Below are 16,152 nucleotides of genomic sequence, written 5' to 3'. Positions count from 1 at the left end.
TGAAAAGATTCAAAGTAGTTTTCAATGACAAATTTTCACCATCATAAAATTTAAAAACAGCTCAATTTATGATCTCAAGCAGGAAGTTTAATTTAGTTTCTTTGGGGGGAAAGAAGAATCTACAGAAAATATTTAAAAAGATTATCAAACCCCAAAACATTGTTAAAGATCATTTTTGTGTATCAAAGGTTCCAAGGTAAATCTTAAATTTTAATGACCCCCTTCCCAAAAGAGGGGAAAGAAAAGAAAAAGAAAAAGTAATAAAGATGATATGATAGGATATACAAGAAATACACAAATTAATTCTCCATACTATGAAATTGAGAGATAAGCTTAAACATCCCATTACTCAGCTATTGCAGGTCAATTAGATTAAAGATGGGTAATTTCCCTGGTTTTTATACACTTATCATGTGTTTTTCATCTTGACACACTATTCAAACTTCACAATTCTAGAATGCATCGTAAAGAGCTTGACAGCAAAGCTCTTATTCTAAATTAATCCATTCTATGTTCCTATTCATGCCATCGATAGCTTCAATAGTCATTTTGCAGCCAGTGATTTCAGGTTAATCGTAACTGCACAGAGTGTAAAAGCATCAGCAATGACAGATCATCAGAAGTCCCAAGCATGAACTTCTGAAAGGTTCCCTCACATCCTGAATAAAATCCAGCACACCTCAGAAACTGAAAACATGTAGCATCCATATTGATAACCATCACAAACTTTTCAATGTCCAAATTAAAGGGCAAAATCACATCCACAAAATATAGTTGAAAATTGAAACCGTTCATATTTTAAAAAGAATCAAAATCTAGGAAACTCAGTTTAATGAGACATCTGACAACCATAAGAAATGTAAGAAGTACAATTTCAATGCATTCAAATGAGGCAACTAAAAGGGTGCCCTAATTAAATTGATTTTTTTATCTATTAGTTAGTTTTATTTTCAAATAGTTTTAAAAATAAAGTAGGGGTATAATAAGAACATTAGTAAACTAATAATTTTTATTTTTAGAAACATGACAAAATTTTGAGACATCCCAAAATGGAATAGAGGACAAACAAACTAAGACAAAGATAGTATTAAATTTTATCCAATCGCCTATCCCAATTTCACCCAACTATTTTTCCTTTTAACCATGAATGTGCTAATCATGTAACCAAACACTCATTGATTTCAGCTTCCTATTTTCCACTTCCTTTTCCCTTTTCCCCAAGGGTCGGGAAGAAAGGCTCCCATTGCAGTTAAAGAGATGGGGTTTTATGGATGTATATTTGATATTAAAGAGAGCATCAAGACTGAAGCATGTCATTTGGGTTCTCTTTTTTTCCTAGGGGTGATAATCGATTTATCTTTGTTAATAGAGTTTTTGCTTTTATATTTGATATATGATAGCATGCGTTTTCATTAAATTAATGATGTGGAAAAAAAAAAAAAAAAAAAAAAAAAAAATTTCGGTTTTGGAAAGAACTTTTGGGTTCATGTTGATTTGGTTTATGATGTGATTTTATTAATGAATATGGTTCATTGATTTTCTAAGTGATTTTGAACGTCTAGAAAATCTGGACATTCTTTAGAAGGTTTAGATGTCAAATTATGTATAACTTATGAAAATCGTGGATGTGATATTCAAAAATGTGGATATTTATTGGAAGGTCTAAATGTCATATGTCCAAACCTCTTTAGGATTGTGTATCACCTAACAAAATTGTGAAGGTTAATGTACACAACTCTGAATATTCTCTAGAAGGTCTAGATGTTAGATGTCCCAACCTTTTTAGAATTGTGTATCACCTAACCAAATTGTAGATGTAAATCTACACAATTCCAGACTTTCTCTAGAGAGAAATGATATGTCCATAACATTTTTACAACAAATCATACGTAGCAGATTGTTACTGTTTGTTATTGTTGGGGCAAAAAAAGTAATTTGAGTATTAAGTTCAAATTTGAACCAGTAACAACCTATGATTTGTTGTAAAATTGTTGTAGACATAGCATCTCTCTTCTCTAGAAGGTCTAGAAGTTAGATGTCCAAACCAATGTGGATGATGATAAACCTAATATCCACAAATATGGATATTTGTTGGAAGGTTTGGATGTCAAATATCCAAACCTCCTTTGGATTGTGTACCACCTAACCAAATGGTGGATGTTGATGTACAAAATTCTGGATATTCTCTAGAAGGTTTGGATATTACATGTCTGTTGGTGCAAACACAATAATAATAGAAATAACACATTACACAACACTATACCTCCGCCCTTCACCTCTCCTTTGGGTATGTATTTAGCCCAATATCTGATTCAATTTATATTAACCCATTAATCACCACAATTAAAAAGAATAAAATAGTCTCTCTCCTTTTCAATGTGGGATTAAACATTTTCACTAGCTCATCATCTTTCATATTCACTCTCACGTCTTTACATTTAAGTTGTAATATTTATTCATTTTAATTAATTAATATTAAAATGCTCCAACAATGTCCAAACCACCTTATGATACTTAGGTTATGTATAACTTAACCGTCAAAGAGTGCACTCATAGACTTGAGTGTTGAGTTGTAAAAAAGATTTGCTCATTAAGTCAACCTAGATGGGACTATAATTTCATAAATAAGTTAAATAACCCCTAATTTAAAATAAATATAAATGTAATTAAATTAAAGATATTGGTTAATTATACTAGGTACCTAATCTTTTCCCTTTTAAGAATAAAGTATATGCGTGAGAAAAAAAAAATTGCAATTTCTATATGGTCTAAAATATAGGGAGTTAAATTGGTGGCTAGTTGGGGATTTCATGATTTATGGAATATCCATCAATCATTTTTTTTTCTTCTTTTGATTTTATTATCAAACCTAGGTTAAGGAAAGTCTCGGGGTCTCCTAGCTTAATTGAGAGTCAAAATCATGACTATAACAAGAAATATGAGTTTTAAGGTTCAATTTTGTATGGAAAATGCGTTAGGAACTCTCACAATGCTCGTCTTAAAATTGTATGTCATTTACTCAGTGAAACGTAAAATAAATTTGGCTTTTGGTTTTTGGGGTAAAATGTCACATTGTGATGCATTTGCATTTCTACATCATGAATAATGCATAAGGATGAAATGGATTAAGTGAAGTGTGTTTTTGAAAATTAGAAAAAAAAAAAAAAAACGTATTTTCTAAGTTTGGGAAATAATTTTGAGAAAACCAAAGATCATTGGTTGGTTAGCAGAAGGTGTTCTATAAATTGCAACCTAGAATGACTACATGATTACTTTACCTTCTGGATCTTATCAAATTATAGGCAATATATTCTATTGCTTGGTGAGGGTATAAGCATAAACAAATAAACATTGGAAATGTGAAGCTATCTATATAATATCTAAAAGTTGAAATGTAGCATTTATAGTTGCTATATTCTTAACTTCTTTCTATCCACTTCGATCCATTCAACCTATTTCGGTCTACTTCCACCCATTCCACCCAATTCTGTCCATTTCAGTTCACTTTGGTTCAATCGATCCATTTCGGTCTATTTAGTCCATTGCAGTCCACTTGGGTCCATTCGGTTCAATTCAGTCTATTTTAGTCCTTTCAGTCCAATTACATTTCATCTCTTTTATTGGAAATGTAAAGAACAAACAACTCGAGGGAAACTGTGTGATCGTTGCATGGTTCAGGGATTTTTGGGGTATGAAGTGAGAAGTTGCACATTTTGTTTTGATGTGCTTTTGATTTCAACAAATGAAGGCTAAACATCAAAGTCCAAGGTTGTTACAAAAAATAATTGGAGTATCACCATGTACTTTGTCATGAGAGTAAGAGTAGTACTGATGCAGTATGGATTATCTAGAACAATAACTCAATCAGCTCACTTCCTATTCAGGAAATTAAAAAAAAAAAATATATATATATATATATATATAAGTCGAGTGAAGGATCGATACAAGTATTCCCATTATGTCCAAGATATAGTAAAAGATCACATGGAGTACTAATTTCGATAGTGAAAATCAGCAGTTTACCAAATTGAATTTCCGCACTGCCTTTCATTTACAAACTGATGGCCAATATGAACGAATCATTCATATTTTATTAGTTCATAAATGAAAGTATTACATCTAGTTAACTCTAATAGTAAAATCTCAACTATAATTTAGTTACTAATTATTAGTATAGATTTGTGAAGAGTTAAAAAATTTTAGTCATGTTGGTTACTTTATATAAGAATAGAATAAGCAATTAGCCTAGGAACAAGTTCAAGCTTTTTCGATAAGAAAATGAAACAATTTTGAACATATAATTTAGCTTGATGATGAACACAAGCTTAACTCGTATTCAACATAAAATTAAGTGAACTAAACCTGAACTTTTAAGGGAAAAACCAAAAATGCCAATGTTGAAAGAGAACTAGAGAAGGCTCTGTCAACCTAACCAAGTGAGAACAAACATCAAGAATAGCTTTAGCCCCAAATCATCACAACTAAAAATAGTAAACGTCTCCAGGCTTTAATAACATTTTTAATGCATCATCAAAAGACAAGGGAAAATCACTTTCCTGAGGTTTTCGGACACCATTGTACATTGTAGTGTACTCATTTATGACAACGTACTCATATCTATAGTTGTATAGTATCTTTTTTGCAACAAAATCTACGCTGTACAACAAAATTTGATTTAACAAGAGGCTGAATTTATTCTGCAACAGCAGCAAATAATGATATAGAAAACTAATTGGGACATGAACTACATATAGATGGTGTGATTTTAAAGGAAAAACAAAAATGAAAATATTTAAAGAGAACTAGAGAAGGCTTTGTTGTCTTAGCCAGGCAAGAACAAACAAGAGGAATAGCTTCAGGCCCAAAGCAATGTCACGACCAAAAATAGGATGATAGCCAGTGCAAAACAGAACCCAACAATTGCCATGAAAGCCTGGAAACAGTTAAAGGAATGAGATACTTGTAATTGAACAAAACAAGAATTTTTTAAAAATTTCAGTGTCGCTTACCTTCCCCTGAGACTCAAACTTAAATTTCACAGTGAACCATGACAATCCTGTGTCTACAAAAGGTGCAAGGGCAAGTGCTCTGCATAAAAAGAAGCTCTATAGAATCAAAAGACTGTTAAATTTAACAAAAAAAGAACTTCTATTCAATAAGAGTGAGTACAATGGCATTTAAATGAAATCAGCAGTTAAACAATATCATTATGAAATAAAAGATGGGAAAAACCCAGAACATTGTTCATTAACCTATAGATAAAATTTGATTTTTTACTGAATATAATATGCCAGTATCTAAGGTAGAAATTTTAAAACAAATTTTTCAGCAATAACATTCATGCATTGGAATCATCATATTATCATATACTACATTCTCACAATGTTAATCACGAGATTTACAGTTAAGATTGAAAAGAAACAATCCCTTCTGCTGCATCAAAGAGACAACTTATTTCAACAGCACTAGATATAGATTAAACAATTTATTACATGTGGCTTTTCCTTTTTCTCCATTATTGTGTTCTTGTATCCGCTTCAACCAACAGTATTATAACTTCAACAAGCATATATTCCAAACAGCTCAAATATATATATATATATATATATTGACCAATGGTTTAAATGACTTAATTTAAAACAATATCTAAAGCAAGGTAAAAATCATTTATAGAAAAGGATATTCCGTTATCATACCAGCTGAATTGCTTATTCAAGAATCAAGAAACATCATGATGTCCATACAAATCACTAAATAATCGAAGAAAATTTGAGTACTGGCAGCTCACCCGCCAGCTCTTATAAGCTTAGTAACTTGGCTTCCGGCCCACACCATGGCCATTACTTTGAGGAATCTGAAAATGGCCAAAAATTTCACAACGTCTATTAATTTTTTTTCTATACAACTTCTTGATCATTTATGCGTCAGAAAATAATAATACATTAGTAGTCACCTTTCAACAGCAGCAAGATAACCCATCTTTCCAGGTACAGGAGCAACATAAAACCTAAAAGCAAGTGTAGGTTGTAGTTATGACAAGATATATTCAGAACACCTTCCTGAGTACCGTAGAATCTAAACAAAAGAGGTGAGATCTCTACATTTTCCTATTAATTCTTCAAAAGAATTTCTATTCCTAGAATCAACATAAGTCAAATTTATTCCTCAAAAATATAGGATTCAATAAGATCTTCAGTATTAACAAAATTCCTAGTGAATGGAGGAAGAGTATTTTAACACCTATATCTAAGAACAAAGAAGACATTTAAAACTATAAAAAATTGCTATGAAAATAAACTTATGAGTCACACTATGAAACTTTAGGAGATAATGATCAAACATAGTTTAAGAAACTAAGGAGCACGGACATTCCAAAATCCTCAGAGTGTTCATGTTGAGCATCCCTATCTGACACATGTCCATGTCGGCCATGCCAAGGACACTCCTACACACGTCCTCATTGTGTTGGGAGGGGAAATAATTTTTTTTTTGTTTAAAAAAAATTCCGTTGATTTTAGATATGCTTTTAAAGATTTTGATAGTTATTATTTATTTTGAAAACTTGAAATAAACATAGAATATACCTAAGAATGTATATTAATTGTCAATCCAAAAAAAAAAAAATAATTGTCATATTCCCACCATGTCATGTGCTAATTTTTCAGGAATTGTCATGCCGTTGTGTCTGGTGTCATGTCATGACTATTTCCATACTTCTTAGTTAAGACACGAAACAACAATGTTGGATAATCAATTTAGTTGACACGAAACAACAATGTTGGATAATCAATTTAGTTTTATGTCAAGGCAGTCTACCACAAAAGCAATTTTCTTAGATATCTAATTGAGAATATAAACTAATCAAAGTAATGAATAGCATTTATGCATGTTTTGTATCTGCTGATGTTACTGTGCACACTGAAAGAAAATGGCTAGATGTTAATTAAAATTGAAATGCGCATTATAATTTGGCTCACCAAACCAAGAGAAATGTTGTAAGATAGTAGGCAGTATTAAACAGCCCATAGGACAATATTCCCGAAATTCCATATCTCTTTAATTTCCTCAATATCCTGCCAAATTGAACAAACAAGTTTAAGCTCCTGCTGGCATGCTACTCCATAAAGAAACCAAAGTAATTAGACATATATCCAAATATGTATTCCATTTCTTTGTAGTTTTAATTTGTTATCTTTTTGGGCTCTTTCTTCACTGCTCAAAGAAAAGAAGAGAGAGAGGGGCCATTCTCATTCAAAGAAAGCTGTGGAATAACACACAGAGCCATAGAAGTTATTATGCACTTAAGAGGACAAGGGGAAGGGAGGAGAGAATATGTTCCTTAGAGAATTTCTTCTCAAGCATCTTTCCCCCCATGCTAGCAAATGATGTTGACATAATATAATTACAATTGGATTTAGACTAACAAATAGCAAATAATTAGGGGATATCACAGATCAATTGGGACCAGATTAAGTATCAACCTATCAGCCAACCCGATCACATCAGGCTTGAAGACATCCCACCCACTACCAACCAAGAAGGAACAGGTCAGCAACTGATCCAATAAGGTTATGTCACTACCGTGATAGGAATATAAAACTATGGTCATGTTTTAATATGTGTAGGAAAAGGAGAAGTTGATCATGAGAAGGAAAACAAACAAAATAGTCATCATAGATCCTTTAAAACAAGTCCACCCTCCTTAGACATAAAGCCCCATCATTTTTTCTTAACCACTAGATTCAACAAATTCAATACAGGTATACCCTTGAAGACCTTTAGAGAACAAGAGTGCAATAAATTGTCATTGATGAGTTCCAACAATATGTAAAGAGTAATAAGTATAACAAATCAATGCTAAGGAAAATGTACTTTCTAAACATAGTTCAAGGTTTGGCTAATACATACACGTCTTAACAAGTGTAGTAAATACTGGAAGTTGCTTTGGAAAGTCTCTTAAGATTACCATGCAGAAAGCAATTTTGACATTCAGGATTCAGCTATCTAGAAACAGCATAACTTAGCATCCAACTTGGAAATTAGTAACCCAATTTAATGAAAAATACACACCCAAAAAAAAAAAAGTAAGATACCCTTTTTGATTCCTCAAATAGTAGAAGCTCTAGAGTGCACTTCCACCCTTTACAAGCACTGGTTTAGTTCTACAAGAGGGAAGAAACAGAAGTATGCCAAACTGCCACATGCTGTACTAGACACACAGTTCAGAACAAATTAAATCTGCAAACAAGCAAACCCTGGAAATTTTTCCAAGCCAAGAATGTAGCAAATCAACAATTCCAGAATGTGGAAGGCAACAACAAGGAGTTCATCATATTTAATGTTAAAAAAGAAAGAGAAACAAGGAGTGCAGTTTAACCTAAACCTAAAGTCCCATAGCAAAATTTGAAGAGAGCCAATTTTTTTTTTAATAAGTAAAATTTGAGGAGAACCAATGAAACAAAACTGATTATTATGATGAGACGCATCATTGGAAATGGGGGAATCAGCATACCTTTCATGGCAATCAGTTGTACCATACTATAACTTGACCTATTAATTTTCCAATTTACTTTTTTAGTCAACGATTAATACACTACCATTCTTAAAAAATAAAAGGAAAAAAAATGGTAAAAAAAAAAAAAAAAAAAAAACCAAAAGTGATTCAAAGATTGTCTATCAATTTTATTACACTACCATTCTTAAAAAATAAAAGGAAAAAAAATGGTAAAAAAAAAAAAAAAAAAAAAACCAAAAGTGATTCAAAGATTGTCTATCAATTTTAAATATAATGTGGGGGTAGTTATTGACAAATGAGACTTTCCCTTGGAAAAGTATTTGGAAGCTGAAAGCTCCTTCTAAGGTTGGTTTCTTCAGTTGGACAACTGCTAAGGGAAAGATCCTCCCTTTGGATTAATTTGTGTTGTTAACAGGTGTTGCGTGTAAGAATGATTGGGAATTGGTGGATCATCTACTCCTTCGTTGCTCTTATGCATATGACCTTTGGACTTTTGTGTTTAGCTTGTTTGGTATTTCTTGGGTTATGCCAAAACAAGTGGTTGAGTTGCTAGTGTTTTGGCATAGAGGTGCTGGGCAGCATCAAGCAGCAACTGTTTGGGGGGCTATTCCAGTGTATTATGTGGACTACTTGGAGGGAACAGAAGAACCGAACTTTTGAAGGGGATAAGCTCTCTATCATAGAGTTTAAACGTTTCTTCTTAATGTCTTTGCTTGATTGGATGAATGCTATGAGTAGTCCATTCCTTCCTTTTTGGAATTTTTAGATTTATGTAATTTTATTTAGCTTATGTTTCCCTTAGTACTCTCCCTGTGTACCAGGGCAGCTGTTTTCTTTTGTACTACTTCTGTTTATTTTCAAAAAAGTTTACTTACCTATAAAAAAAGATTGCCAAATGAGACTTTCAAAGGCAAGGACATCTACCACAACAGCCATGGACAGTAGTTCCATATATCAGCATAGCCATTTACTCAAAGGCAAATTCTCTTTGTAGAAAGGTAATAGAAAAGAAATACAAATTGTTGGGGTGACTGATCTTCAGAATTTTTTTGTTCCTTAAGGAGTGAGCCTTTGGCAGCATTTAGAAATGGATGGGCTACATTTGCTAGTTTTTTTGTTTTGAGGCCACGGATGGACCTAAGATCCACTTCTGGCATAACCATAGTTGTGGACATCTCTCAAACTATTTTTCATAGCTGTTTACAATAGCTAGAAATAGCGAAGCAACAGAGGCAGATTATCATATGGATTTCTTAGGAGGCACTGTTCAGTGAATCCTTTTTTTTTTCATAGCATTTCAGAGCTGAAGAAGGGTCCATTCAGCTTCTTGGATGTCATACATGCCCACTAGAATAAACCATGAAGGTGAAGATAGTTGGTTTGGACCATCTCAAGGATTCATGGCTTTCGTGTGCACAATTACTACAAGACTTTGAGGGAGGAAGGAGACAGTAGATTTCCTTGGAAAGCTATATGGTGAGTTATAGTTCCTCCACGTGTTGCTGTATTTAATTGGACAGCAGCCAAAGGTAGACTGTTAACAATTGACAATATGAGGAAGCGGGAAATTGTGAATACTGATTGGTGCTGCATGTGTAAATATGAGGAATCAGTTGATCATCTTTTCCTGCACTGTCAGGTATATCAAGATCTGTGGTCTCTGATTCTTTTCTTCTTTGGCTTGTGCTGGGTTATGCCTAGATCAGTAGTTGATTATTGACATGTAGGGGAGGGCATTTTAGAAAGAATGCCAACAATGCAGCAACATGGAGGACAATTTCTTTGTGTTTGACATGGAGTATTTATAGGGAGAGGAATGCACACACACTTTGAAGGAGAAGAACACTCAATATTTCAGTTGAAGTATCTGTTTCTACAGTCCTTATAAGTGGGAGAGGATTGCCTGCCCCTCTACATCAGAACATCTTTTTTTAGATTTTCTAGATAAGCTGAACTTAAATTGATTTTGTTTTCTTTTTGGCTCTTTGTTTGGATACTTCTCGTATGCTAGGGTAGCACCCCTTTTTGTGCTTTTAAATGCATCAATATACTTATATATATATATATATATATATGATTAAAGGTTTAAGCGCCACCATCATATATAATGGTGAATTAAACAAACAAATCGATGCATGTAAAACCTTCCTAACATACTTCAGCAGTAAAATGGACATCTAACCCATTTCATTCCAGTACTTATGGTCATTATTCCTAGTACTTTTTTAACTCTATTATGACTTAGTGATGCATTCTATTTGCATACTACAACATTATGGTCAATACAAGTTGTCCTGCTAGTACCTGATTATAGAACCATCAACACCAATATGGAAATCACCATTCAAAACATGTTGGAGGAAACCCATCCCATCAATGCAAATCATAGGAGAGGCAAGAATTTCCTGTATGAGATAGAAGAATCAACTGACTGGCACACTTGTGCTCAATTTATTTGGGAAAAAGAAGAAAAAAAAAGTCTCTTGGTAAAGACATCCAGCTAAGCATTACTGAAGTGTTTCTCTTTCTTTTCACTGCTTTAGATTTATTTGGATTTGTCATCCTTGCCTTTTGTTTTTCACTCCCTTTTTCTCTTTTAAGGCAGCAACCCTTTTTTCTGTATTCTTCAAATAAGTTTTTTTAAACTATCAAAAGGAAAATCTCTCTCTCTCTCTCTCTCTCTCTCTCTCTCTCTCTCAATTAACAGTATTCTTTTTCTTTTCTTTTTTGCCTATATCCTATTCATACAGAAGCATGCACCACCACCATAACAGCAAAGCCCAAGGTGTCACCACGTTGAAATGAAGAAAGAAAAGTTAATAGTCACCACCTCTTCAAATTGATTGCTAATATGCTATCTATTATGCAAAAGTAATATTAAGAAACTTTATAAGTTCTTTTTAAGCTTATACACCTTTAATACATATGCAACTTTGCTCATGTATTGGAAAGATTATAATTTTAAGATTTCATTAGAATAATAAACAGAACCTCCCTCCACTTGAGTTTGGATATCAATACATCAATTGATAAGCACTCCTTTAGGGTCTTTCCAGTACTTTGACTTGTACCTTACCATGCAGGCCACTCTATCCAAACTTTTGTGTACCAGAATAAACAATAAAATTTCTAATCATTCTGTCTTTTGGCAACCCCCCTGCCAAAAACATAAGATAACACATCAACTGCCTCAGGGACCTAGTTGACATCATTATTACCTAGAGAAATCTCCAATGTAAGTACTTCATTTTTTCACAGCTCAAAGCAATCCTAGGATCTCAATCTCCAGCTTTAAACCAATCAACTTTCATGGTAGCTCATAAAAGAGAACAATCAAGCCTTTTGGACTAAAGAGCGGGATTTTTTAAGCTCTCATAGGATAAAAAGAACTAGTTTCCGTCCATGCATTTTGACTACTAATTATTACGATCACACCATCTCTAATTCACTTTTTCTTTCATTAATGAATTTACTAGGTCCATTTTGCAGACCTACGCTGCTCTTATTTTAATTATAGGCACAATATTAAAAAGAAAAAACTCTTCAACTAATAAAATGGTCACGACCTGAGGAAAGCACTAGCCACATCTACGCTATACCTCAAAGGACTAGTCAACTTACAATTAGGGCTTCCCATAATCAATTATATAGCCCAATTCAACCTAGTAAATGCCTTATGTGCGACTCAACGCATGCTCACACAACACACACTAATCCAATCCAATCAAATCAAATCCACACAATCTAGGGTATCACAACATGCAATTAGGAAATAAAAATCAACACAATCACCTACCAGCATGCAATCTGCTTTTCTTTTTCTTTTTTTTTTCTTTTTTTTTTAAGATACAATCTGCTTGCTTTTTCCATGCAAGAAGATTACATAATACTATTAAACATATTGAAGTTCATCAAGTATTCTTATCAAAGTCAAGGGGACAAATTTGCTCTAGGTTGTTAATTGTAACATCTTTTCAACAACAACTAAGCTAAGATCTATGGCTCTCTACAAAAACTTATTGGATTGATTTACAAATTCCATTATGCACTCTGTCCCTTAGGCACATGGAAAACCTCTTGCAACATTTGCCTACAGCTACGTTGACAAGGCATGAAGGTTAAACTATGTATTCAACTCATGAGGTTAGATAAATTTGACCCAAAACACAATAGACACCATCATCATGTCATCAACAAAAATCAGTACTCAGTAGTATTCTATTGATCCAAAGAGATTGAAAGGCAAGTAGTAAGTACATGTTGGATGAGAGTGATCCTCCTTGACTACTTTCATTTCTTTCCTTGGAACCTAAAAAACAAATGCAAAGGTGTGAATTGTTGAGAATTTAATTTTGTAGGAATGAAACAGAAATATCAAGCATCATAATATACATATAAATTTGTCTATCTCAAGTTAAATTAGTTGAAAATGTTAATTACCTTCATCGTTGGGTGGATCCGATACACCATAAGCCTAACCTCACAAAAGAAGAAAACAAAAGTGCATTCTTTTATCAGAATAGGGACAAACTCGTGAAATCATAATATTACCACCAGAGTGTTAGAGTTGAATGTTGTGTTTTCAAAATTGTTTCTTAAAATGTGCACTTATCAAACCATTTGGCATTCTACGGTAGTCTTGGGATATGCCTTCAAAACATGATTAGATCTAACTAACAACATTGACATGGCAAGATTAGAAGAAAGGCGCCTCATTGTGACTGTAGCATGAAGGCACAATTTCATGTTTTAAGTGAAATAATATCTTGAAGCCCTAATTTCAAGACAAATTCACCCGGAATACAATTAAATAGTAAAGTACTACACATCTTAAGTAAATAAATGTCACAAAAGTGCCTTGTCTACTTCACCAGAAATACAATCTAGCTTAAGTTGAAACACTGTCTTCATATCTTATGTGAAATTGTGTCTTCTGTGTTCAAGAAATTGTTTCAATTTAGGTTTAGTGAAACCATACATGATACCTTATTTTTTAACTTGCCATCTCATCACTGCCAGTTCGGCATAAAATTGTGTCTTGAACTCACTGTTTCATGTGAAATAATGAGTTCAAGACACTAGGGACTGAAATCCAAATTCAAATCTATGATTGAATACAAACAGTCTTAAACGTGCAATAAGTTTAAGAGTAGTTTTTTAAAACACAATATTTAGCCAAATGAGTCATTAACACCATGTTCAACTCCTTTTCATAGATAAAATCAAAACGAGCAAAAGGGAAGCATACAATCACTACTGGCATACAATAATGCAGATATGGAGAGAGATTTAATCATTGTTTGTTCGTATGTCTCAATCTTGGTAAGATCATTTGCTGTGTGGAACCCTTGTGCAATGCCTAATGGGTGAAAGAATTGCAAATTTAACAGGTTGATTCGTAAATACCATAGGCTTAACTCAATTATTGATTTTGATTTTTTTTTGAGTCATGGTCAATTTTGTAACAAAAGGCAGATATGTAATTTTATTAAACACCTGCCAATTAAGGGCATTTTGACAAAAGGATATGTAGACATTGTTGTAATACCAGAATGTGTAGATTGCACGTTTACATAGTTAAGAGGCAAATTTAAAAGCAGCCTCAAACTTAAAGGGTGCAAATAGTATTTTAACCTTTTTTTGCAAGATAGTCTTTTATTAGGTCTTTTGATTAATCATAATAAGTTAAGAGTCAATGAGTCTACTATGCCAAGAGCCTTGTAGCACAACTAGCACTTCATAGCGTTTCCAACGGAAACTCCCAGGGTTCAAATTCCCCCTCCCCCAACACTAAAAAATATATATAAATAAATAAGTTAATAAGTCCATGAGTCGACATAATAATGGAATACTTGGTTCACTCTAACAATCACTGTCCACACAGCCATCAATAACAACAAACTTTTCCCTTTTCTCTCTTCTTTACAACTCCAAATCAAGCTCTTCTCCTTACTTAACAAAATCTCATATATTTCACACAGTCTATTATTTGCTGCTGCCCAAGAAATCCTACCCTTCTTTGTAAGTCAATCCTCTCTTTCCAAACCCTAAACCCCAACTCTAAAATCCAAAGTCTCAAACCCTAAGCCCACCACAACCACACGTAACATAAAGATGGATTTAGCATTCCAATCTCGGCAGCCTTATAAAAACCCTCAAAAACCAGCGCTTCGTAAACAATATTAGGCCACAATTACAAATAACACCCTCTAACTTTAATCTATTTTCAATCAATTCCTTCAGGTTTCATTATTTTTCATTTATTTCCAGTCTTTTAAATTTTACTCCATTTTCAATTTGTCGCTGCATCTAGTTCCGTCCGATCTCGCCCTTAGGGAAAAAAAAAAAAAAAAACACTTTCCAAAACAATGACATGTATACACACACACACACACAACACACACGATAGCATCCGCTCCTGATAATTGCTATTTATCATCTGGCCATGACACTAATTGGTATTTGGTGTACAATTTCAAATTACACCCTCTAATTTTAATCTATTTCCAGTTTTTTAACTTTACTCCATTTTCAATTTGCCATTCCGTCTAGTTCCGCCCATTCTTGCCCCCATAGTTTTTGAATTTTCCACATGACATTTACTACATTGTTTTATATATATATATACACTAGACAAAATTTCAACATATGGCTCCGCTTCTGATAATTACTCTTTGTCTTCACGCCAAGACACCAATTGGTTTTAGTGCAAGCAGGTTTGAAACCCAAATCTAGTATTTGACGCCAACAGAACAACAACAGCAAAAAAAAAATAAATAAATAAAAACCCAGTCGAGATAAAGCGATGAGTTCTTCATAGTTAGGAGGAGAACTTACAGGGTTATTGCCATTGATTGAGCAGGCTGTGGAAATGGATGGTGATGATGAACGGTTGATATTAAGCGATGAGTACTTCGATTTTTGCAAGCAATAGAGCCTGGAAGGCCTTGGAATTCTAGACACTGAGGAAAACTCATCGACGAAACCCTTAAAAATTATAGATAAAAGTCTGATAAGTATAAATAAAGAATGGAAAATTGAATCGTAGAGGAGAGAAGAGTAAATAGAGCGGTTGTATTTTGTTTACCGAGCGGTGATAGTGATGCAGGAGGAGTGAAGGGTGAGCGGTGAGCTTGAGCGAAGTTGAAGCAGACATGAGGAAGAGAGAGAGAGATTTTGTGTGAAAGAATCGACTATGGGCTTATAATTTAGGCGGGAGGAAAGAAAACATTCCAAGGACTTTTCATTATTTTTGAGGAAGGCCAGCAAGAACGACACACGACTTTCATGTTAATATTGAACCAAATAACCAATTGGCACGTGTGTATTTTGCAGAAATTGTTACAACCTAATTTGCAGTAAATTCTTGTTCAATTAGGAAAAAAAAAAAAGTAAAATGAATGTAAAATGCTTAAATATCATCAAATTTACATAATTAAGTTAGAATAATTAAATAATTAAACATTATAAAATATATAGATATATATGTGTGTTACTCCAAATTTAGCTGAGATCTAATTCTTTGCTTCAACCCTACGATTGCAAGATTGCTACTATCAGCACATACCAACAAAATTACTGCTAAAATCGTTGTTGCTACCTATTAGCACTGTTAGCACGTACTGACAAAATTGCTG

The 16,152-nt window shown here is 33.4% G+C and overlaps 1 protein-coding gene across 1 annotated transcript; it reads right to left on the bottom strand.

Moving 5' to 3' along the window:
* Positions 1 to 4,449: 4,449 nt before the first annotated feature.
* On the bottom strand, positions 4,450 to 15,792 carry LOC111987938 (uncharacterized). Its single transcript, XM_024019679.2, has 9 exons — positions 15,603 to 15,792; positions 15,353 to 15,502; positions 12,956 to 12,989; positions 12,773 to 12,824; positions 6,978 to 7,073; positions 5,954 to 6,007; positions 5,789 to 5,854; positions 5,010 to 5,088; positions 4,450 to 4,933 (listed from the first exon to the last, which is right to left on the bottom strand). The coding sequence occupies exons 1-9, from the start codon at positions 15,669 to 15,671 to the stop codon at positions 4,856 to 4,858; spliced, it is 678 nt and encodes a 225-aa protein (XP_023875447.2). The 5' UTR covers positions 15,672 to 15,792; the 3' UTR covers positions 4,450 to 4,855.
* Between the last annotated feature and the right edge of the window lie 360 nt (positions 15,793 to 16,152).

This window comes from Quercus suber, unplaced genomic scaffold, assembly GCF_002906115.3.
Source record: "Quercus suber isolate HL8 unplaced genomic scaffold, Cork oak 2.0 scaffold_342, whole genome shotgun sequence".
NCBI lineage: Eukaryota > Viridiplantae > Streptophyta > Magnoliopsida > Fagales > Fagaceae > Quercus > Quercus suber.
The sequence above is the reverse complement of the archived record's forward strand: the minus strand, read 5'-3'. Positions and strand labels throughout refer to the sequence as shown.

Bases quoted from the DNA above. Each gene is read 5' to 3' on its own strand.
- LOC111987938 (XM_024019679.2), bottom strand. From the start codon at position 15,671: ATGTCTGCTTCAACTTCGCTCAAGCTCACCGCTCACCCTTCACTCCTC. The intron at 6,008-6,977 runs GTGAGCCAAATT...ACTTGCTTTTAG, and splicing joins ACAACATTTCTCTTGGTTTG to GTTTTATGTTGCTCCTGTAC. The intron at 4,934-5,009 runs GTAAGCGACACT...AACTGTTTCCAG, and splicing joins AGTTTGAGTCTCAGGGGAAG to GCTTTCATGGCAATTGTTGG.